Source organism: Aulonocara stuartgranti, assembly GCF_965226115.1.
Source record: "Aulonocara stuartgranti genome assembly, chromosome: 15".
NCBI classification, from domain to species: domain Eukaryota; kingdom Metazoa; phylum Chordata; class Actinopteri; order Cichliformes; family Cichlidae; genus Aulonocara; species Aulonocara stuartgranti.
Window position 1 is genome coordinate 5,079,664 of NC_138951.1, and position 24,898 is coordinate 5,104,561.

Genomic DNA, 24,898 nt, shown 5'->3' on the forward strand with positions numbered 1-24,898 from the left:
ATGGCAGCACCTTTTAGAGGCTCGATTTTCCTGTACGGGGCAGGGACAGGGTGGGGTGGGGGACTCTGAAAGTAGAGATGTAAAGGTCTAACAGAACATGATCCATACCATTGTCAAAAACAGCAGGAGACACACATTCATACTCACGCATACACACTGCAGCAAATTTCCAAAGAAGTGCATCTGACCTTTGTTCAAGCGAGCTTTCTTTGCCGCTTTAGTGTGTCGTCGGACTGCCCGGGCGCATCCGTTCGCAGGAAAGGAGATCTTAGAATGTTATAGCGAGGTTGGCGGTGCGTCGGGTTAACGCGCCCGGGAAGTGCATTGTGGACTCGGCCGCTTGAGAGCGGCATGAGGTTATACAGGTGTCAAGTAGACAAATGGAAACAAAGTTAAAGTGAACAAAAGAATAAAATATAATCTGGTAAGAATACTTCTCAATTTTTCGCTTTTTTTTTTTTTTTTTTTTTTAATTTAAATTGCACGCACACAGCACACTCATCCAGGAATCCAGCATACGTAACACTTTGTCTCGGATCTCGCGCTTTGGTGGACCGGAAGCGGCTGCAGAGGTTTGCCCACTCAGCGGGCAGATCGCTGTGGCCGCGGCTGTCGGCGCTGATAGGTTTGAGTGGCACTCACGACGAGGAGATTCAGGCTAATATTGCAAATTAGTAGGAGAGGAGAGGTCGGACCACACCATCATTGGTGAGGAGTCTCTTTTAAACATGCTGTATTCTCCTTTTTGTTTTGAGAGGGGGGGGATTTTCCAGTAGCTGTCAGTGCATTTGGGGAGAAAAAATAAGTTATGATCTGCAAAAAAACAAGCAAACAGGAAAAAAACTCCTCACCCACGTCCTGTCTAGGTTTGACGATGAAGACACCGAAGCTTAAAACGGTCCACGAGTCGGGCAAAGCTTGAGGTGCTAATGGAGTGATTTGTTCCAATCAGCTGCTCTGCGCCAACATGCGTACACAAACACAGGATGGGCTTCTTGGAGAGGGAGTTGGGGATTGGCCTCAGTCTGAGTTAGTCGACAAGCTCTTATTCCCGCACTCACATTGAAACAAAAAGCATGCATATCTTTACAGGCTTCAGTCCTGGGGGCTGAGGCAGGTGATGGAAGCAGCGGCAGCAGCAGCAGCAACGGGGGAGGGGGTGCTGCACCTGCTGGACAGGATGGGGAGACAAAAACATACCAAGCACGCGCAGTCATACAAACGTGTTCTTCACTCGCTCACAGTGAAACCAACGGCAAATGACAAAAACAAAAAACAAAAGCCACTTGCTTTCTGAAAAACACCAGGCGGTACAAACACACAAACTATAGCTTTTTCTGTCCCCCTGCCCAACATATAAGGTTAAAAAAGAGAAAACAAAACAAAAATGAACTCCACAAATATCTTCCCAGTCTGTGTTTACCGCTCCACTTCCTTGTTTCATGTGGTGATGATTTTTTTTTTTTTTTAAAGTTTTTTCCTTGTGTTTTTTAAAAGTCTGCTTTGTCCCAGGTTCTGCAGGATTTTGGTGTGGTGCCTTGTCCTTTTTGTTTTGTTATTTTTTTGTAGGGGGTGGAGTCTGGATGCACATCCTCACTTGAGCTGCCTCACACCTGGTCGAACAGGCGCCCCCGAGCTTCCAAGGTTGCAATGTCCCCCATTCAATGAGGTCACCCTCACTCGCCCCGCCCTTGTCACAGAAGGCAGCGGGAGACCCCCCCGTCGTGTAACACCTGGTGGGATTTCAGTCCATTTCTGCCTAAACGCTTGTTCAGAGGTCAAGGATAAAAGGAGGGTGTGTCTGCTTGTTTTATGCATACTTATGTGCATACTCCTTGGACACAGGTATATGTGTAAGTGTGTGTGGGTGTCTGTATGTGTGACTATAAGAGTGAAATGACCAGGGCAGAGCTGAGGCCGTCAAGCTGATAAGTGTTCGAGGTGAACAGCACCTGCTGTCCCGTCCTCCTCCCATCCCTTCTGTTTTCTGCTAGCGGAGCCACAGTTTGAGCCGCAGCGCGTCCACTCCGTTCAGGTAGTATCTGAAGAGCCGCTTGTCTCTGACAAAACCCAAGTTTTCGTAGAGCTTCAGGGCTGATTTGTTGGTGATCTCAGTCTCCAAAACAACCTGGGAACACACAAATGAGTGCGTGAGTGAGCTGACTGAATTTTGGAGCCTGTACTCGTTATTTGGTCGTTCGTGATTGTTTGGACTTGAACTCTTTACCTGAAGAATAAAAAAAAAAAAAGTTAACAATACTGAAAATGAACTCGTTTGCCATCATGGGATCAACATAAATTTCCTCTCTTTTTCACCATACACTGCCTTTACTTGTCCCCATTTTTCAGCCATTCGAGACTGATTTTCTGTTAAACAAACCTCACTCCCTTGCTCCTAACCTGCTAGCTCCAGGCCTTTTCTAGACAGGAGGGCTGTTCAGTCACCACTGTGGTGGTCCTCAATATTAGCCACTCTAACCAGAACAGATGAAAAGCTGGTACATCTGCTACTAATTTGAGAAACAGCCCAGTCCAAGACAGTGGAGGTCCAGCAAATCCACAGGATAAGACTCCTATAAACATTGCAAAGAGCATTTTTCTCCCATATTGGCTTCTCTTTATTGGGCCCCTGTCAAATCCAGAATTAAATTTCAAATCCATCTCCTCACATACAAGGTCTTGAAAAATCAGGCCCCATCTTATCTTAAAGACTCTCAACAGAGCACTTCACTTCGCTCTCAGGCTTACTTGTGGTTCCTAGGATATTTAAAATATTTAAAAGTAGAATGGGAGGCAGAGCCTTCAGCTCTCAGCCCCTCTTCTGTGAAACCAGCTCCCAATTTGGATTCAGGAGACAGTCTCTACTTTTAAGTTTAACATTTCCTTCTTGATAAAGCATATATAGTTAGGGTTTCTTCCTGTTAAAGGGGAGTTTTTCTTTCCCACTGTCACCAAGTGCTTGCTCATAAGAGGCTGTTGGAGTATTTTCTGCATTATCGCGGGGTCTCTGAGGTGACTCTTGCTGTGATTTAACGTTATACAAATGAAATGAAATTAACAGCTGAAATATTTTCAGGGGACAGCAAACACTTTAGACATCAATATGCACTTGTACAGTATATAGTGACAGCGTTTCCTCACCTTAGAAACCTTCAACTGCAACTGTGACCAATAAATACTCAAACTCTAAACCTACCTTACTTGTGTGTTATATCTTGGTAGCTAACAAGCTGTAGGTGCAATATTTAAGTTGCTATTGCAAATCACTGCTTTTATAAGAGAAGATATTTGGATAGAAAGCACGAGCACAGGACACTAAAGACCCACCCACACATTTGCTTGTTCTTTTTCTTTTTTTAAATAAGTAAAAACATATCCTATAAAAACATGTACCGTTTGTGTGTACACATTCAAAGCACTGGATATTGCTGGGTTGTATCAGAGTGTCAGCTCTTTGGTCTCAACCAGCAAAGAGACTGAAGAAATCGTAACGCTGTATCACGTTTCATCTTCTAGAGGAATTCAAAGTCTGCAAAGGAAGCAGCGTGCATGTTTGGCTTTTCAGGGAGAGGCAGAGCATATGAAATAGTTTATGGTAGAGGATCAAGGTTACCAGCTAGTTTAGATAAGTGAAGGACAGCCCAGGAGAACTGGACCTTGAAATAAAAACGGCTTTAAACAGCTATAAATGTTCTCTCTTTCGGTTTGTGTTCCTTTCAGAAAACCTACAACTTAGAATGGAATGCCAACAGTGTAACATGTGCTTATACTATTGATTTTATGTAGGATGCATATTTTCACAGTATGACTGAATATGCTGGCACTCTGGCTTGAATAACGGCTCTTATGTAATGTGTGCAAATGTGTTAAAGTTTGGTTCATAAACAGCGCCACTGGGTCTAGCTCGCTTACCTCGTCGCAGTCGCCCTCCACCATGGCATAGATGGCCTTTTTCACCAGATTAGTACCTGAAACAAAACAGTGGACTCTAAGTAAGAAGCTAAACCCATGTATGGCCTCCATCTCCAATATATTAAAGTATAATGTTACTCATCACTCTGAGTGCAGAGTCTATCTAAACGGTGCATTTGCATAAAGAGATTTGGTTGCCCGGGACAGCAGAGAAGACGGTGAAGGGAGAGACTGAATATTCTGAAGAGGAGCGCCGAGATCTCACCGATGCTTTTCCTTCTGTGTTTCGAATCCACGGCCAGCATGGCAATGTAGCCTCGACGAAACATCTTCTTATGCATGTCAAGCTTACATACAATGGCTCCGACACACTCCTGCTCCACCATGGCCTGCGAGAAATGCACACACAGAGCAAAAAATACACGCTCAGTGGTTACGAGTGTCCACTGGGGTGGCCACTGACAGCCTAGCAACCGTTCCTCTGAAGTTCCTGTCATCCTGCCAGTTCAGCTGGCTCCACGTGCTGACCTCTGACCTTTTTTTTTCTTTTTTTTTTTTTAAATAGCACTTCCTCTTCTGTCACATGTGGTGATCCAGCCAAAACTGGAAATGGGATGTTTTGGACCTTGATGGCCACAGAATGAAAAGAAGGCAGGCCAGTGTTTTCAAAGCAGAAAATTCTACCATGACACAGCACATGCAGAAGGAAACCTAAGGCACATTACTCTCTGCTAATACTGACGATTAGGATTTTATAATTGCTTTATGTTACAAATCTGTACATATGAGTGGGCTGGCACATTTCTTGATTCATTAATAACCTAAAAAACTGAATCAATGTTGGATCTGTAACAGCAGAAGACAGGTTGTTTACTGCCTGCCAGCAGTAAAATAGAAACAAAGCTTATGATCTGAAATGTTATTGACATGTGTGTGCTTTAGCTTCAGTGGAGGTCAGCTGTGACAGGCTTGGATGTGAAAAACAAAGCTGTCACACCCAACTCCTATAATGCTCCTGCAACTCAGAGTAACCAGTCAGACTTCATAACTGTGAGCGGTGCGTTCAATCTACTACTTACCAGAAAGCAGAGCTGCGGCCAGTTGTGGATGAAGTACCTGTACGTGTAAATTGAATAAGGCTCAGATAAGTCCTTGGTGATCAGTCTCATGATCCACGGCATCTGAAGTTCAGACTCGTAGCGGACATAGCGGATGCCGTGGTTATCCCCGGGGGAATCGCTCAAGTCGAGCCGGGCGAGCTCCTCGGCCGGCGGCTGCTGCAGGTCAGCCTGGCTCTCCTCACCGCCGGGCCCAGCAGCGTCCGGCTGCTCGTCACTCGAAGGTCTAGAGGGCGGCGTGTGGTCCAACTCTTTTCCCGCTTCGCAGGCCGCCTCAGCTGTAGTGAAACCCGGCATCCCGTTCACGCTATTGTTACCATGAGGAGAGTGACTGCCGTTTTTGGAACAGGGGCTGTGGCCTTCGTGTTGGCAGTGCTCACTATTGTTCCTAGCGGCAGGAGCCTCCTCGTTGCTGCCAATGCTGTTGTCACAGTTGTCTACGGACGATCTGGGATTGTCAGGCCGGTTTCCTACGTGCTGGTGACTGTCAGGGTCCTCTGAGGGGCTTGCCAAGCCGTTCAACTGCTGCTGCTCTCGGGCTTGCATTTTGAGGTGAAGCGCCGCCGGGCTAGCTCGCGCTAGCATGTTTTTCTGCTTCTTCTTGACCGACCTTTTGACTTCGTTTACCGACTGAGACTTCGTCCCTGTACCGGCAGGCACACACTGCTCCCCGTGGCACGCCGGCACGCCGTCTTCCACCGCCGGTTCCGCGCTCCCAGCCGCGGGGAAAAGAGGAATTTCAGCCGGGGATGCAGGCAGTGCGCTACTAGGCCCAGGCGGCACTGTGGCCATCCCACTGCATTAAGGTGGTGATTGACACTTGGAAAACGTTGAACACAATTTCATCCACAAGGCGAAGGCATATACAACCAATGTACGAGCTAGTTCATCGAATATTGCATAAATCCAGGGTTTTCTGGGGCGATAACGTTTCCGCTGGCGATGGTTGTCGCTGCTTTCTCCTCGATTTCCCTGCTGCCGCAAAGTGCCGTCGCAGCAAACGCCATTGCAACGGCATTCATACACGTTTTACGACAGTAGTGTAAAGCATGGCTGTTGTACGGTTTTTCCCCACTTCCATTGCCCCCTGCCCCCCGAGCCTCTTTTTGGTCATCCTTGTGAAACTTTTTATATTGTTTGTCAAATTTATCTAACCAGTCAATATTGATATTTACCTCCTTCTGTTCGCCTTTATGTTCTGTCTGCTTTAAATAATACATATGTTTGTGTCGTACCCTGCATTGCCACACTGTACTCACAACATTGTGGTAATGCAGACCTCTTCAACACTGGATAAGTCAAAGGTGACTGAAGAAGTCCTTTTGCTGCCCCGTTAAACCCAAGAACATATCATTCCTTACCAGCAGAGGGCGCCAAACCGAAGCTTTAGCATATGGAATAGTTTTGTAAGCGCAACAACAGCAACACTGCATTTTCTCCACAAGATGTCGCCATTCGACCAGTTTGTCGCTTCATCCTGCAAAGATGGTGCAAGTTTGTGCGTGTATGTCCAGTAGTATCCAATCATGGCCTACTGTCCTTTCCAGAAGCATACTGTAGGTTGCTGTTAATTCATCATTCCCAGGATGCTGTGAAGCAGGAAAACCACAACTCTGCAGCGGTTCATATTACACTCAACATGATAATAATACAAAATAATTTGTTTTCTGTTTATATTTACATTTAACCATTTCCCTTAGTCTACTAAGGAACATATTCATATTCTTCTTTCACTTTTATTACGTTTATTTCCTTTTAAGGTTTCATTTTTCCTTAACCTTTATTAGACACAAAAGTACAGAGAGCTGACAGAGAAGCATGGAAAGAGTGGAGGGAATGACATGCAGGAAATGGTCTGGGGCAAGCCTCAGTAGCAGCCTTTGGCATACGGATCACCTGCTCAACCACAAAACCTATATACATTTGTCTTTGTAATCAAAATAGTCTAGGCTCACATTAGAGGAATAATCTCCAGATAAAATTTGCCAGGTGCACAAGTCATGAGTTTGAGTATTGGAACAGAGTTTGTGATATCATGTGCCAAGAACCCCCCCCAGAAAATAACAACCAAAAACAAAAATTTTACAGGAGGCAGCAGCCTGCCTGTGGAGAGCGAGAGGAGAGAGATTGTGTGCCAGCATAGGAAGGAGAAGACAACAACGCAGAAGACTGCACAGGGGTCCTTCCCCTGTTACACTGTGAGGGTGAACACAAAGTGTGAGGTCACTGAAACTCAAATGTAGCGACAGGAAGTCAAGTGATTCTGAAAAATGTTGTTACTGTACTATTCTGTTGCACACAATGGGCCATGTTTTATTACCACAGTACCTGTTTCTGAGTATCGATGCTCCTCATGCCCTGGTAACTGTGTTACACATCTTTGTGTCACCACGTGCTTTTCCCCTCACAAAACACACACATTTAGGTAAGCCTGAAATCAGCATGACATTACAGAGTATTAACTTTGATATTTTTAAAATAGCAGTACAGTGCTCTAATTATTCAGTGTCAGCAGGAATTCATAGGACAAGAACTTCAGGAAACGAGAAGATAAATTATGCATTTCTAGTATCCACACAGATTCTGACCAAATATTTATATATGTTGACTCCCCTTATCTGTAAGGTTGTTTTTGGTGGTGATGACTTATTTATTTGAATCAAAGGTTTTGGGTGAGTTCATTCTAAGAGCTGTAAAAACTGTAATGCTTAGCTCTTGTCAAAGACATAAAGCTTATCCTTTTCACAAGGTGTTCTTTAACAAGATAAATGAGATGTGTCTTTTAATCTCAAAACAGACAAAATGGGTGAAATCAACCATCAGTGTATGTGTTACATCTTCATCCTTTGGCTGCTACTTTTTAGGGGTCGCCACAGCAGATCATCTTCCTCCAACTCACCATATCCCTACCACACTCCTCTGTAACACCAACCCTCTGCATGTCTTCCTTCACTACATCCATGAGCCTCCTCTGTGGTCTTCCTCTTTTCCTTCTGCCTGGCAGCTCCATCTTCAGCATCATATTTGTCTTGCCTGCCAGCACGAAAGTTTGCTTTCTTTTCCTTAACCCTGGAGAACCCATGGGGTCAGAGCCGACCCCAATGGTTTTCTAGGGAAACCATGGGGTCAAATTTGACCCCATGGTTTCTCCAGGGTTAAAGTCCTGCTTTTTCTGTAATCGATGGTCAACATTTTGGATGTTTCTTCTTGCTCTACGTCTCTTCCTTACCTCAGGGTAGACCTTGACAGATACTCCAGCTTTTTCTCCGTTTTTCTGGCAGATTTCTTGCAACATTTATACTCATCTTAAGTGGAGGGAATTTCAAATGAATTCAAATCTGCAGCAAAAACACTGTGACCTGCCGTACCTTTCCAAAAACCCTTTAAATCACGCATCAAAATTCAGCTTCTGTGTTGATGACTAAATAGTTTCCACAAGACACATATAGGTGTCTTTCCTCTGCATCCATATATCCTTACTCTTGTTCCTCTCAACTTCCATAAATATGTTTTCCAAAATTAAAATTATTGGCTTGCACCTGTGGCCACAGAACACAATTTAAACTATACTGCACATTTTGTTCACAAAGACGTGCCCGACTAATATTTGCTCAAACTGTGGACAGTTTTACCAAAACGAGGCAAGGATTTGAAAATCGTCTAGCAGTATCGCTCTGTAGCGCCCTCCAGCTGTAGCTCCAGGTACTCTGAAGTGGATCGCTTTCTCACAAAGACACAGTTGAGTCCAGTCGGCCTGCCACAACCAGACCATGACACAAAAGGTCTAAGTGGGAGCGCTAGATGCTAGAGAGCCTGACTTTGCTCTTTCATGCTAACACGGATTGATCTTTCAGTCGTTGTCCGTCCTACACAGCTGCCATGAACATACGCGAGTTTTGAAAGGGAGTCATATTTTACGTATAAATATACATTACAGAGAAAGAGGCCGAGATAGGAGGGAGAGAGAGAGACGTCTCTTTTAAAGCTAAGCCTTGGGGCTGAGAACTCTCTGAAGAGCTGGAATCAGACATGCACAATCAGTTCCCCTCTTCAAATCTCCTTTGCAGGCCTATCTACTTGAACAGGCTTCTCTTAATTACTTTCTCTATCACTTAGGCGAGCCGTGGCTGGGACGAGGAGCAGCAGCGTCTCTGCCAGAGACATTTGGCTGGTTTGAACCCATATTTTTATAGGCCTATCTTCTTTCTCACAAGCCTGTCCCACACCTTCTCCCCGCACCACCACCACAACCGCCGCAGCCACCGCCACCTTTCTTCCCTCCTTGCCTTGCTTTCATTGCACGCTGCTCTTGTCTTTCCGTGGCTCTCCCCTATTCCAAATATCTCCAGGGTGTCAGTTGCGTCATGTGACTGGTGCGCTTGTGATTACAGCAGTTGGCAGACGTGCTAATCTATGAGGAAGAACCCAAAATATCTGGAGAAAAAAATGACAGCATGTAAAAGAAGCATAAGGTCAGTATGGAGATCAGCGTAGAGCGAGAACACGGTAAAGACAACTCAGGGTTGACACTGAAACCCGAATTCCCTCCTCTTTCAAATCTCTCCGCCTGTCTTCCTGTCTGTCTGAACCGCTCTCAGGGGCTTGAGGCCAAACTTTGGACCCCCTCCTCTCTTCCTCTCTCATGCTCCTGCCTGTCACATTGGCTTGCTCCCCTCACTCTGCTCACTTCCCTGTGTCCTCCTTCTTCTTCTTCTCCTCCTCCTTCGATTTTTTTTCCCTTCTCTTTTTGTCTGGCGTCTGGTCCACTAGAGCTGTATTTAATTAGTTTCTGTTGGGTTAATTAGGGGCTAAAGTTAGGGGGTCGGACCAGAACAAAAGCGGGTCAGGCTGGACGGATGCAGGTGCTCAGGAGTGGTTGCCAGATTCCACCGTTCAGATTAAGATGGCCTTGAATTGTCTGGAGTATTGGAGAGCAGGCGAGCCACTAGTAAATCGCAAGGAGGGGAGGTTTTCCACCTCACACGGGACGGTGGGCTCCATATGTACCCACGGCAGCATCACCGTTCTTGTTTATATGAATTTCAGCATCATTTCTACGCGTGTGCCACGCCGGCATTCATCACAGAGTTGGTCCAATGTATGGCGCGTGCAAATGATGTCCTCGCCAGTCTGTTGTATGTTCTCATTCATATCACTGCCCGCCACCATGTGCCCCCCACCCCCAACCCTTTTTTCCCCCCAGCAGTGCCAGCTATACCCTGCTCCTTTGGCTTGCGTGGAATTAGAAGAAAAATATGTGAGGAGGACATCAAATGACCAAACCAAGCAAGTGAAGCATACATAAAATGGGCAGCAGCAGCCTTTGAAGTGTACATCAGTGGCCCGAGTGAAGTGATCACATAAATTAAACGCATAAAGACAGCAGTGTGGATGTGAGTATAGACTGCTGCGCTTTCATCTCACCTGTTTACTAACTGTTCTTTTTGGCACACTGTTTGAAACTCACACATGCTGTATGCAACTCATACATTGCAAAAGTAAAAGAAAGACACCATTCGACTTTTTTGAAAGGGAAGGAGAGGAGAAACGAGAGGAGAGGGATCTCTGGCATGGCTGGAGCCCCTCAGTGTGTGAGGGTCCTGGGGCCCTTTAGACAGGCGCCAGCCCAGCAGGGAAGCAGAGACAATCACGCAGCACCAGATTCAATGCACAGAGATTGAGGGATGGGAGAGAGATGAGGAGTCACAGAGGGGTAGATTGAAGGGGGAGCGGGACAAAGAGGACAGCTGAGAAAGGTGGAGGACACGACAAGGAGATGAGTGGGAAGAGTCCAGGTAGAAATCGAAGGAGCGCAGAGCAAACAAGCTAAAAAGAATTGGATGGAGAGGGGGAGAATGACAGCGCAGATCAAGAGGAGAAGTAAAAGGAAGAAAGAGCGAGCCTGACAGAGATAGCATATATTCCCTCTGTAACAGTCTTTATCACCAGCCCAGATCGTGGCGTATGAACAGTGATCCAAGTCAACCATCTGCTGAGGCTAGATAAGCCTGGGAGAGCTGGGTATTGAGCTGTCACTCAGGGAGGAGTGCAGAAAAGGAAAGAAAGGAGGGGAGAGAGAGAAACAGAAGAGAAATAAAGACGGGACAGGAGAGAGATGGAGAAGAAGGAGGGAGGGAGGGAGGTGTCTGCGCAAGGTAGGAAAAATGAAAGGAGAAGATTTGTGCGGAGTGGAGAGCACCCGTCTTGTTAGAGAAAGACTTAACGTCAACTAGATGTCCAGCCCCGTCCCGTCTGATCTCGAATAATCCTTCAGTTAATAAGAGGAACAATAAAAGTGTTTTCTTTCTCGCCAGCCTACACGTCCCACACGCACACATATATCACACTGTGAGACGCATCGACTCACATCACTCCTCATCACGCTAATGATGACAGGATGTTTGTTTGTTTTCTGTCACTGGCAGCATGTGCATATTCACATTTGTCACGTTGTAAAGTTCTAATCACGAAGCAGGGCTTCTTGCCATTTCAAACAAATCTGCAATTCGCTTATATTAATGTGCAAAAATGCGTGGGGGGAGCTGTGTCCCCGTGAACATCACCTCCATTGGTCGGGAAGATCCCAACACTGGTTTAAAAAATTAATTCTGTCCTCATTTACCTGATGTTTGTTTGATTTCCTTCAAGTGAATCAATCCCAGTTTTATATGCATGGATCTGTGCATTTATAGTGTGATACCCTGGTAGATATAGGGGGGTGAATTAAGGCCAGGAGGGGGGTCAGGCCCGGGAGTGGGGGTTAGGAGGGGATTAGCTGAGGCCGGTTGGATCATTTTACAGCCGGAGGACCCCCCCTTCACCCTCTGCAGTCTCCTGGACAATAAGGATTAAACTCCTCTTGTTCCTCAACTCTGGAAAACGGCAGGGCGACAAAGACACTATTCCTCCTGGGTCCCCTGGCTGTGGCTGGGAGCTAAGGAAAGGAGAGGAGGGTGGGAGGGAAGAAGTGATGGAGTGAAGGGAAGGAGGAAGGGAGGGAGGAAGAGGCAGGGGGTCCGTCATAAAATTAATCCCTTCACAATTTCCTCTGGGTGCAAAGTGAGATATGAGGCAGACATGTCTAATGAAATGCTACAGTCATCTAAGGACACAGTGATAAAAGCATATATTAAACTAATGGAGCCCGTCATTAGTGGCTCTATTAAGCGGATCGAGATAGTGCGCTCTCTTTTGGTGATCTGCGTGGAAGATTAATCAATTCTAAGAAAAGCCCACCTTTTCACAGTTTCCTATTTTAATGCTCTTGGCATTTATGTGGCAATATTTTAGTTACGTTACCCATAATCCTCAGAGCTGGGACTATTCTCTATCTGTTGTTTTTATTACTTTTTTGCTCACTTTCATGCTTAGCTTGGGACACAGACTGGAATCATAGGTAAACAGCCAGCCAGGCTCCAGATGAACATAACATTCATATTAACACACTTATAAAGCTCAGTCAGTAATGTATTAAATCCACAGAGTGTATATAAACAGTGGGCATAGCCAGGTCACGTGGTTTGCCCCATCCTGATTGCCGCTTTTTGAAACCAGATCTCCAGCATGGGATGGATCTAATCTGACAGCATGCTCATATATTAGCCGCTTCTTGATCACAGTGAAAGTTTATTATTGTTGCCCTTCTGGAGACTCACGGAGATCGTAATATACAAAATGAACATCATGCTGTCGTTCATATGACGTCAGAGTAGCGATTGAAGTGCGTCATGAATGTCTTTTACTGGTACTTACATCTTATTTCTTAAATCTGCACAAAAACTTCAGTCTAAAAAATTTTCTGCGCTGTTAGTACCTCAACAGGTCATTTCTATGCTTCAGTTTTTCTACAGATGGAACAAATACAGCATAAAGTGATGATCAGCTGTGTCTTATAACAATGCCTTAACTTTAAATTAACAGTACAATGTTCAGCAACTTAATGGTAACAAATCCCAAAATGTCTACACATGCTGTCAGATTAATACACATTTCCAGTCTTTTTTCTGAGCTAAGCTGGCTTCCAAAATGTCAAAGCTATTGATTCCAAATTAAATCGCTGGACATAAATCCCAGGTGCAATATATCATTTGGGTCCTCTGCGAATAAAAAAAGTATCCCGAGCTAAATAAGTCAAAGGATAAATCCTGTGTAAAGGCCCAGTGTTGAGCACAGTGCGATCATAGCCTGAGGCATGGCGATTAGGAAAGCTTAGATGTCAAAGAGTCCACCCAAGGACGTACTACTGGGCTCAGTTTGTGGCACGGTGCCCTCCTTGTTTGCACTTACAATTACTGTTTCGTCTGCTTTGGGGATGAAGGACAAAAGTAATTCTGTGATGTTGTGATGCAGAGTATCCAATTTACTGGTCAACGACCAAGTGAGAGGAACATAAAAGAGAAAGACAAAAGAAACAGAAGTCCATGGGTTTTAATCTGAGAATAAAAAAAACGAAAAGAAAAAGAAAGAAATGAGGGAGTCATAGAAATGAAAAGAGAAAAAGGCTGAGGAGGAGGGCAAGCAGCACAACAGAACCAGGGGGAGTAAGAGGAGAGGAGGGGCATTTCTTACAAAAAGGGGTTTCTTTTTTTTTTTACTTATAGGGAAAAAGAGCAAAAGAAAAGCCTCTTCTTGCCTCCTGGATGCAGTGTCAAACCCAATCAGTGTCTGGTCTGGCAGTGCTGCTTGTCTCCCAGGCACCAGCTCACAATGGAGGAGAGCCTGGGCCGCCACACCTCTCACTTCCAATCTGCCTCCTCCAGGACAGGCCTGAAAGCGGGGAGGGACAACAATGCACCTCAAATGTTCAAATTCTCATAAAAAAAGTGCCTATGTGGTGAGAATTGGATTAGCTAGTAAAAGAAAGAAGGAAAAAAAAGCACTCTGGTAGCTTTAGATCAGTTCATGCTGACTTGGACAGTTAATATCAGTTTTTATTGTTAAAAAGCTAGAATAAGTGGGGCTTAGGATAAATGTCTGGGTGTAGGTAGGGGTATTGTTCTTAAAGATTTTCCGAGCAAGAACGGGGTCTTAGTGTCACGGTGTATATACGTAAAAGCCAAACACAAACATGGATAAACCGCAACGACGATTACAACCACCAACAATCCCTGAGCTGCGGAGTCCTGTGCTAATAAACGTGAGCAGCAAGGTCTGATCCTTAAAAACCTCGCCACTCAAAAAAAAATGTCTGTCTTGAATAGACACCCCCTTAAATGGTATTGTTGAGCAAATCCGGTATTAAAAGGAAAGGGTTACTCTGCGTTTAGACTCTTGAAGACTTTAGTTAAGCCAGTGCCGCTGCCACTTTTGCAGCCCGGGCTTCATCGGGCCCAAGTAAACCTGTCTCTCGGTGGCGATTGGCTGAAGGCGAAGGGGCCATCTTTTTCACACGCTTCATCCCTCGCCACCACACCAACCCCAAAGCCCCCCCTTTCCTCCCAACACCCCCGGCTAGTGTTTACCCATCATCAAACAATGGCTGGTTACTGGCAATTAAACAGCATTTTCTGAGGAATCCGCTGCTCTGGTCTAATGGCATTACTGTTGGATGATTCAATCCTTGAATAGTCAACAGGATTTTGCCTCTCACCAGGAAAAATACTGCTTCATCGAATTACCCGTATTACATAGATTTACCCAAAGCTTATGATTCAGGGTTCACAGATTACCGCTTTTCTAAAGATGGCTGGAGAAAGGCGCGATAGGCTGGGAGAGTGATGACTCCAGTGCCTCCAAGCTGGCCCCTGCCTTTCACTGGCACACTTTTCCCCAGAAGGCTGCTTATCCAGAATGCTTTGCAGATTTGGAGAGATTATTAATTTATGTGAATGCAAACACTTTTCTTTTGTGCTTCGTTCGTCTTGCTTGAACTTTATCATCTTAGACGATGCGAGCACCAGTAGCACACGCGCACAACATACACACAAGTACAGGCTAGACACAAAGATATAGGAGCCAAGCTGCACATTGTGCCCTTTGACCTTCCGTGGGTCGAGTCGAGCCGGGCAGCTCGAGGAACCGGGAAGATTGGCCAAGTCCATTATCTCACAATGAAGGGCTAATTACCAGGCCTGCAAGCCTCAAATCACACGGCAGCAGACTGCCTGTCTCTGTCCTCCGCTCACCCAACATCTTAATTGCTCTTTTATTCTTTCTCTGTTTTTTACTGTGCCTCTCTCCCCGACTCACTCCTTCGTCGCCTCAGCCATTTCACACATAAAAGCAAGATGCTAATTGCCTGCTATGGAAATATTGGGCCTGTGATTAGCCAGGCAGAAGGTTTGGCTGGCCTGTCTCTGTGTGAAACAGTGTCGAGCCAGCATGCCCGATGCAAAAAAAATTTAAAAAATAGAAAAGTGCGGTAGTCAGCGGTGAAAGGAAATTCATTTTTCCCATCACTCGCATGCGGAGCAGGGTTGAAAGCAGGAGGACTGTTATTGTGCTCCAGTGGCAATTTGTCAGACTGCTATGTTGGCAATAAGTTGACAGAAAATCAGCTTGAGCAAAATTACAGAGAAGTTATTTCAATTACTTTTAGGCTAAGTTGGTGTTTTGCTGTGACAATGACATTATAAGGTTTAAATATTTGGACTACATTCAGTTAATAAAGAGGTGGGGTTTGGGAGTGGGAGGGCACCAGGTTGATACACATGATTAATCGTGTTCAGGTAAAGTGTTGTTATCGCCAATGATTAATTCACCCGAGGCCTTTATTAAGTTCTCCCCCTTGTGACCCTCTGATTTATTATCTCATTCACTAAGTAGTTTGCTGATAATGGCCACACATAATCATCTAACAAGACAACAGGGGTTTGTTAATGGACTCCATCTAGAGACCCATATACATATGGAAATGAGACCCAGTGGGGGAATTTGCAGGACCCACTTCCAGCTTCTGTGCCATCTAACGGCTTATTTTCAAAATATTTTCTCCAATTAAACCTCAACATGGCGAGGAAAATGCGTTTTGTAAGCGTGCGTGTATGTGCTTTGTCATATTGTATCCGTAAACTAGCTAAACACAGCTTCCTTGGGAACCTCGAGCTCTTTTCTGCGCACTTCAAATTGTGCTTGGTTATTTTGATAACTCATTCAAAGAAAGTCACCTGCCATTTGACCTTGGTTTTTGTCCCAACCAGCGCTCTTTGAAAACCTTGGCGGATATTGAAATGCTCTTTCAGACAAGTTCTCTTTGCAGTGGCTCCTCAAGAGCTTTGTCCAAGATGTTGGAAAAGCTGGAGATGGTGGTGAGGGGGGAAGGCTGCTTTTTTTCCCAACAGTGGCAGCAGTGGAGTGGCAGCGGTAGTGCAATGATTGGTGGTGACGGCGGCAGTGGTGGTGGTGGTGGGGAATTTGGGGACAGAGAGGGGTGCAGGTCGGCTGTTCAAAGGCTGGCTTTTTACATTGTTGGTCAGTTGGGGATTAAGGTCCTCTGTGCAGCAGAATAGCCCCTCTAATTAAAAAGGATAAGAAGGCAGAAAAATAGCGAGAGGCACGGGAGGAAGCAAAGAAAGAGGGAGAGGGGAGAGCAAATTTGCAGAGAAAAGAAAGAAAAGAAAAACTGTTTTCAGTGTCACTCCCGCAGCCGGGCCCATCAATTCAGACTGGATTAACTTTACACTCCTCCTCCTCATTTCTCTCTGCCACTCTCTCTCCCCAGTCTCTTTCTATCGAGCAGTTTCCGAACTTTGCTCTCCACATGCACTTTAATCTTTTGAATGCATGCTTTCAAAGCATTTAGTTGACCTCATAAAGAGCTTCACCTGTATATTTCTGGGACAATCTTACAGGAAAACTTCACGTGTCATAGCTAAAGATGATGTAACAGTTTACCAATTATAGAAGCAAAACAAACCAAAACCATAGCCAGGAGCTAAACCCAATTACCAGCACCAGTTTCATTCTGCTAAAGGCTTGAATTTGTGTGTTAGGCTGCATTGTGTGTTTGCTGCTCACTATTTGCCATCATCAGAATGTGAATAGAGAAGGCTGTGTGCTGTGCCCCAGATGCTGGCTGTCAGTAGGTGGGCTGTTTGCCGTGGGGATGCCAGGTTGTGTTTTTGTTTGGCCCTCCTCTGTCCCGCCTGCCTCCCTCCCCTCAACTGGTGGGGGGTCCTGGGCTCCTGGGGCCAGTCCCTGCTGACCAATACCCAGGTATGAGGCCTCTCAGTTTGGCTAACACTATAGCCACAGGCCGTGGGAGGTTAACGAGGTACCAGCAGGCACTAGGCATTCAACTCTCCCATGGGGAAACCACAAGTGGTGGATGTATCTCAATGAAGGGCATGAATATGATGTGCTATTAGCTATGACAGCCATGAGGCAGTGGACTATAATGGGAAAATTGTAATACTGTGCTGCAGGTGCAATATGAAGTACAGCACTGACACCAAACTATCAAAGAAGAATCTCCAAAATGTCATTTCACCGGAAAAGTACATGTAGCCGAACCACGCTAGCATTTAAAGGTGTTAAAATTTGCTATTTTATTTAATGTGTTGTTGCAATAATTGGATTTTGTCATGTAAATCTGAGCATGGCAATAAGTCCCCAGCCACACAGGCCTGGAGACTGGTTCTCTACCATCTATCAACCACTGTTTGCTAGGGAAAAATGTGTGCTCCCTGACAAGCTGGCAAGTGCTTGTTAGAGGTTGATGGTAGTTTCTGGGAAATCAGCTGCCTAAAACACAGTCCCAAAGGCCTATGGTCTGATCAGTGGCTATGTGTATTCTCTTACTGGGGGGGCAAATGTCTAATTGCAATTCCTTTGGTCACTAGTACCTAGCTGTAGTCACTCTGCAAATTTTTTGCTAACTACTAGCTGAGCAGTAGTAAAGTTTGTCTCTGGTTTGCATCCTGTAAGTCGTACAACCACTCGGCTAGCAGTTGGCCAATGTTTGCAGACAACCCAGCATCTTCCATGCAAACTACGAGTGACCTCAGCAAAGCAATCATAAGGAGGTTTTTGATGTAGCACCATCTTTGGTGCCAATTTTACCTGGCAACAGCCAGCAACCTCTAGCAACTATTTACCAACCAGTTGGGGAGCAAACATTTTTCTCTCCCAACCAATAAGACACAAAAAGCTCTATACACTTTTTTTTGCCAGTGTGACTTCACATTTGAGTTGCTGGAAAACAGCTCCCCCTCACAGGATAAGAAGGTTTTTGTCTCCGTTGTTCAGCTGCTGCCCAGAGCCTTCTGTTAGTACAATAGTTAAATATCGAGGGACGCTCGGTTTGTCTTCTTGTAATCATCAATACATGTATGGCTTCTTCCACAATGTCTATCAATAAAGTTATCATTGTCAGGTGCAGATGGCAAAAGAAAAAAAAAATCACGATAATGTCCAATATAGTTTCCCCCCCATCAGCGTGTAACAGATGGGATTGACAGAGTGGGCCAAGTCATTGATTTGACCTTGATTTAGGCCTAGACCACTGAAGTGAGAGGTAGTCAGAGGAAATAAAGATTAAGAATATTAATCCATGAAGCGATACAATTTGGTATATTGTGTTTACATCATGTAAATGTTACATTTACCCCCATTTATACCCCATGAATTAAGAGAACAAACTCTTTCATTAGATTGTGATTATGATATCTTTAAACAAATGTTTAATATTTAAAGTCTGTCACCCTGATGTACAAGGAACAAACAAATGGGTGCTGGAAAAGAGAAGTGGCAGCAGCTCAACATACTTCCCTCATGCCAGCATTATCCAGTACACTCTGAGAGAGAGCAGCGTTGCAGTCCCACGATTCTTAGCCTTCAATTCGTCTCCCTAACAGCAGGAGAAACCGTGACTGCGTCGATTCGCCGGGAGACAGGGGGAGGGCATATTGCCACAGACATTAACAAGCGACTTCACCTTTTAACAACCACGGCTCCGTTTAGCTGAAACGCTCCCCAGGGCTGTTAGATATTTTCCGATGAATTATATATCAGAGCTGAAGATGAAAGGACTCTGCGTGAGCCAAGAACATCGCTGTGGGACAACAAGGAGACCAGATATTTAAGCCCGGTGAGGCTGTTTGTTTTAGCGTGCATCCATGAAGGCAGAAAATGGGAAAACTCCACGGCCTGCAGTGAAACTGTAAAGGCTATAGGCCTATAGAGATTTGGAAAGATCCAGAAATGACCAAAGTAGGCACTTTTTAAAAAAAAGAAGAAGAAAAAATAAGGGTAAAATCACAGTTTTATTTATTTATTTATTGATTGATTTTAAAGCCTTTATGCAAGGAATTGACACGAATGGTGCTGAGATTTGCTGTAGCAGCACACAGAGTGCAGGCCTTATTGATTTCAGGCTTGTCTAACAACCCAGCAGCCTCGCAGTCTGTTCATCTGGCACATAGACTCCTAATTAGTTGTCTAACCTGCTGTTTGTTTGGGAGCATCAATCAAAGCCTTCATTTAGGGATGAGGAGGCCAAAGTTTTGTCGGAAACTGATGATTTTTTTTAAAATCCAAACCGACCTGGGATCCAGGATTAAGCCCGAGCACAACAGATGAGCGAAAAGAAAAGAGCATAGAGGGATTAGCTTTAGTGGTAATCTAATCCCGAAATGCAACCTGCACCTCCTTCCTACAACCACAGAATTTTTTTAAGCACACACATTGCTCAGGATTTGACTGTAGGGAGTGGGGGCGCAAAGTTTCAACCAACATTTACATTTATTTTTTCTTCATATGTTCTTCATGGAGTTACACAGAATCAAACCACAACAGATCTCTCCGAAATTATTATTATTATTATTATTATTATTATTATTATTATTATTATTATTATTATTTTTCTTATTTTTTAATATTTTGTCTTCAGCCTCCATGTCAATCCATCTACTATAATTATGTCATAATAGCACAGCTGGTTTATTGTAATATTTGATGGTCACAGCACTGATGGCAACACACCTTAGCCCATAAATACCATGCCATATTTTACCTGTGTCAAAATATATCAACGTATATGTAATTACATTATTTTTTAATTCCCTTTGCTGGGCATCAGCGATGCTTCGGAGCCAGCAATAGGCCACTTTTCTCCAACTGCATCTTTTGATACCCCCCTGCCCATCATATTTTGTCTCATTTCCATTGGCTGCTAAAATTCTTCGCCCCCTCCATCTCTTCCTTCCTTCCTTCCTTCCTTCCTCTCTCTCTCCTCTCACACACGTTCTTTCAGCATAAATACCGAGCATCTCTCGGTATTATCCACATCCAAAGGTTTACCGCAGGCACATAAATCCTTCACAGGCCCATGACCAAAAACCGAGCGCCTAACAACTGAAGTAAGTGGCCCATTTAACTTCCGCCGTTAATTTAGATTGACTCTATTTTTTTTAAATTATTATTATTATTATTATTTTTTAATTGACAATGAAAGCCACTGGGAGCTGCTTGCCATGAAGCTAGCCTACAGGGAGATAATTGAGGAGGCGTGCTCAGGGGGAAACTTTTTTCCCTGTCTTGCCTCTGCCGGGCTGCACGCCTGAAGCAAAGACGCAGTGAGCCGAGGAATAGCGGGACTGTGGAGCAGTCCGCAACTTGTGGACGTTTCAGTAGAAGCCTTGGATAGAATTAAGCTTAAACACATCGAAATCAGTTCGTTTTTTGTATCTTATTCAGGGGGAAAGCCCCTCAGATTATTTATAATAATAACAACAACAACAACAACAACAACAATAATAATAATAATATAATACAGCTTTAATTACAACCTGCCTGATTTGTTTTTTTAAATGTGATAGCAGTGCATTAAAAAACTTTGTTTAATAACAATAATAATAATAATAATAATAATAATAATAACAGAGGCCCACATGAGCGTTTGTCAGTTTGGGAAAGTGAGTTGTGCGGCTGGTTGTGATGGGGCTTGGGGGTAATGGGGGGGGGGGGGGGGGTGTCTGGCAGTCAGCTGGTCTGATAAATACAATGCCAGTCTTTGTTTTATTTTCGTGACGCAGAAAATTAAGGAAGCCTGAATGCGGAGTCGTGGCTGGCGTCCTGTAATCAGGCCAGCGCGTGCCGTCCGGATTATCTCGTTAATTTCTTACAGAAGGAAGAAAAAGGGGAGGAAAAAAATATACCAGCCAATAATAATTAAATATCCAGGCAGGGTATTTATTATTGAACGGGGTTGAAATAAAGCGACAGATTGAGCACAGGAGTGGCCGTTATGTTGGCTGTATAAAAACGAGGGGTCCGGCTCGGAGCGCCCCGAGTCCTTGTAAAACTTGTAAAACTTATTCTACAGGTAGGTGTAAGTGGAAACGAGAGGCCTCGGACCGGCTGCAGATGTCTGCGGAAGTTAGCCCAATATATTAGCAATTAATAAAATATTAAGGTGTGCTTATCATCTGATCAAAGAGTAAGTATGTCTTTAACAGGACCCTCGAAGTAAAACTGTCACATAATGCAAAATGTTTTTTCTTTTTTTTCTTTATTCGATTTTTAATTTAATGTATTTTTATGTTTGTATTTATTTGTGCAATTTAAGAGTTTGTTTTTGAATGCCTAAATTTTTTTTAAAAAATAGCTTCCACGTGAGGTTGAAATTAAAATGCTATTTTTTTTTTGGGGGGGGGGGGGGGGTTGTTGTTGTTGTTGTTGTTTTGCTCGTAAAATTGACCTCCTCTAAAATGATTGACCATCAACAGAGAAGGCTATCTCTTTGTTTGTTTAGATTAAGTCCTCCTCTCTAATCAACACGTTTCGATAGTCTCACCTTTCCAAATCTAATTCATTAAGGAAAGAGGGTGTGTGTGTGTGCGTGTCCATACTTCAAGGAGGAGTTTCAACCTTCACTTTGGGGTAAATGTCTCCGTGTTTCAAATTATCTGTTCTTCGTATTTTAATGTCGTTACATTTGAATGCTCAGGGAGGTTTTTAATGGAAACAAACAAAGGGCCGGTATAAAGAAGTAAAGGTGCTCGGTTGTGTTTGAATGAGCTGCTCAGTTTGCAGCGCTGGCTTCTTTTGTTTGTTCCCTGAAGGCTTTTGTTATCAGCATTACTTATCGGTCAACACTGGGCTTTGTCTCTGCAAATGTCCCCCAATCAGCTGTCTATTTAGCTTCGCCCAACCTGTGGGTCTATGCTAATTGTGAGCCCGGTTGGGGCCCAGTGTGTGCGCGCATTTTAACGACAATGTTTTGTTTTCGGTGGGTACTAGTAGAGGAGGAGCGGAGTGTGTTTCAGGGGTGGGGAGTTGGAGGGAGGTGTGTGGGGCGGGGCTATAGTAGCAGTGTGTGTGTGTGTGAGGAGAGGGGAGGCACTGTGTATGGGGGGGGGTTGATGGCGTAAACGCCTGTCAGCCAGACAGAGCATCTTCAGTCTGGTACGGACAGCTGGGGGTCTCCACTTGGCTTTAAGAGCACTGCCAGTTTAAGAGGACGCCCACTTCTTTAAACCCGGAGCTCTGCGCACGGAGCGCGTAAAAATTAGCGGACTGATTTCAAGAACTCACTTTAAAAAGAAAGAAAGAGGGCGAAAAATGGTTATGTCTCACTTCAGATTCGCCTGGACGACTTGACTCAGTAAACAGAGACGCGACCGGATTTTTAAAAAATAAAAACAACCCTCTCTTCTGAGATATTTTTCTTATTTCTTTCCATTGGTGCTCCTTTGACCGACACTCAGCATGATGTCCTATTTGAAGCAACCGCCCTACACGATGAACGGACTGAGCTTATCTACCTCAGGAGTGGACCTGCTGCATCCTTCCGTGGGATACCAAGGTAATATACCCTGTAAGCCCGCAACCACTTCACGATAGAAAAAAAAAACTGTCTCTTAAGGTGTCCAGCAGGTTTAAAACATTTAACGGAATGCTGAGTTATCTCAGCTGAAAACGCTGATAGTTGTATTTAATGCTCAGGTGAGGATACGGAACAGGCAACATTTCTAGGTGAGAAGTTGCTGGATTCAAATCGTGCTAAAAGTCAGGATGTGCCAATAATCGCTGTTTTTCTCCCCATTTCTTATCAGCAACCCCCCGCAAACAGAGAAGGGAGAGGACGACCTTCACTCGGGCCCAGCTCGACGTGCTGGAGAATCTGTTCGCCAAGACTCGGTACCCGGACATCTTCATGAGAGAGGAGGTGGCCTTAAAGATCAACCTGCCTGAATCCAGAGTGCAAGTAAGTCGTGAGCATAACTGATAGCGCGAGCCTGCCGAAGGAGGTCGATATTTGGTAATTGTGTCAGTGAGAGGTGAGAGAGGCTCCCCATTCACAGGAGAGGTTGACAACAACACCTCTGAGACTGTATTGTTACTTCCTCATTTATTCCCATTGGGAATGTGCTCACTTGTAATTCTAAAATAGGCTATATTTTTTTCCTCGCATTTCTATTTAATTATGGCCCATACTACTCCTACAGGGAAGTGAGATGATGAGAAAAACAGCTAATTTTTGTATTTACCCCACTGCGGTTACGTGTTCAATATTTTAATGTGTGAATTCTTTATTTATTTTAACATTATTTTTCATTATTGCATTTAAAAGAAAATGATACCTATAATAATCCCAGTAATTCTCTCTCAGGTGTGGTTTAAAAACCGACGGGCCAAACATCGCCAGCAGGCCCAGCAAACCCAGACTGGCGTGCAGAACAAGGCTGTCAGCAGGCCGGTGAAAAAGAAAGGCTCGCCAGTCCGAGAGGCCAGCTCAGAGAGCGGAGCCAGCGGCCAGTTCACGCCGCCTTCGAGCACATCAGTCCCGGCTGTGAGCAGCAGTGCTGCTCCCGTGTCCATCTGGAGCCCTGCTTCCATCTCCCCGCTCTCAGACCCACTGTCTACCTCCTCCTCCTCCTGCATGCAGCGCTCGTACCCCATGACTTACACCCAGGCGACGGGCTACAACCAGGGTTACACGGGCTCCTCGTCCTACTTCACGGGGATGGACTGCAGCTCCTACCTTTCGCCCATGCACCACCAGCTCTCCGCCGCAGGCTCTGCCATGAGCCCCATGAGCAGCAACGGGGTGTCTAGCCACCTGAGCCCGGCGTCGTCCCTCTCCTCCTCGGCGTATGGACCAGCGGGGCTCGGGTTCAGTGGCTCTGCAGACTGCCTGGACTACAAGGACCAAACAGCCTCCTCGTGGAAGCTCAATTTCAACGCGGACTGTCTGGATTACAAAGACCAATCAGCGTGGAAATTCCAAGTGTTGTGAGGGGTACGAAATAAATGGACAGCTGTCGTTAACTGCAGACTGTACAGGCAAATTAAAGCCCAAGGTTTGGAGAGGCAAGTGTGGCGTTTCCCCCCCTCACACACCACCACGACCACAGGCCCTAACTTCTACCTCGGGGCAAAGCATAGACGAGGACTGGCGGGCGGCTGTCTCGCGTGTTGGGCTAACTTATTAAAAATACACTGACTTCTTAACTTTGATCAAGGGAACGGAACAAATTTGTTAACCAAAAGTGAGGAAAAGGATCAAGAGATCGAAAGATCCGAATCCTAACTTGGTTGAGTTTGAGGGACATGGTCATGTTTTCTCCTTAGCTACTTAAAGACTCCCTTCTTGTCTTTTTTTTGTTTTGTTTTTATTATTAATTTTGCTGGATCGCTGAAGAGCCCCTTTGATGAAAACGCTGCGCAGGAGAACGTGTGCTTGCGCTGTGAGTGAGTGAGAGCAGCTCTGAACATAAACCTGGATGCACTATTTAATTTATGAGAAAATATGTGGAAGTTACGAGACAATCAGTCCATGTGCGTGTGAGCATAAAATCCCTGATGTGTTTATTTTGCCCTTGTGTCTATTTTTTTTGTACAACCTGTATGCAATTGCGCTTTGCGCAAAACCCGTGTGCCACGAGCCAGCTGTGAATTTGATAGTTTTTTTAATGTCTCGGGTGTTG

At 44.9% G+C, this 24,898-nt stretch overlaps 2 protein-coding genes across 4 annotated transcripts; one reads left to right on the top strand and one right to left on the bottom strand.

Annotated features, from left to right (window-relative positions):
• Positions 1-449: 449 nt before the first annotated feature.
• naa30 (N-alpha-acetyltransferase 30, NatC catalytic subunit) lies at positions 450-6,278 on the bottom strand. Its single transcript, XM_082504603.1, has 4 exons — positions 4,992-6,278; positions 4,178-4,301; positions 3,913-3,968; positions 450-2,128 (listed from the first exon to the last, which is right to left on the bottom strand). The coding sequence occupies exons 1-4, from the start codon at positions 5,820-5,822 to the stop codon at positions 1,991-1,993; spliced, it is 1,149 nt and encodes a 382-aa protein (XP_082360729.1). The 5' UTR covers positions 5,823-6,278; the 3' UTR covers positions 450-1,990.
• Positions 6,279-21,255: 14,977 nt separating this feature from the next.
• Positions 21,256-24,406, top strand: LOC309688937 (homeobox protein OTX2-like). 3 transcript variants are annotated; one of them, XM_082505035.1, is made up of 4 exons: positions 21,256-21,291; positions 22,676-22,773; positions 23,024-23,175; positions 23,581-24,406. In XM_082505035.1, exons 2-4 carry the CDS (start codon positions 22,677-22,679, stop codon positions 24,205-24,207), a joined length of 876 nt encoding a protein of 291 aa, XP_082361161.1. In that variant the 5' UTR covers positions 21,256-21,291; position 22,676; the 3' UTR covers positions 24,208-24,406. The 3 variants fall into 3 exon arrangements, with proteins under 3 accessions (XP_082361161.1, XP_082361160.1, XP_082361159.1); XM_082505034.1 differs by lacking the exon at positions 21,256-21,291 and adding an exon at positions 21,339-21,405; XM_082505033.1 differs by lacking the exon at positions 21,256-21,291 and having other exon boundaries at positions 22,372-22,773.
• Positions 24,407-24,898: the final 492 nt, after the last annotated feature.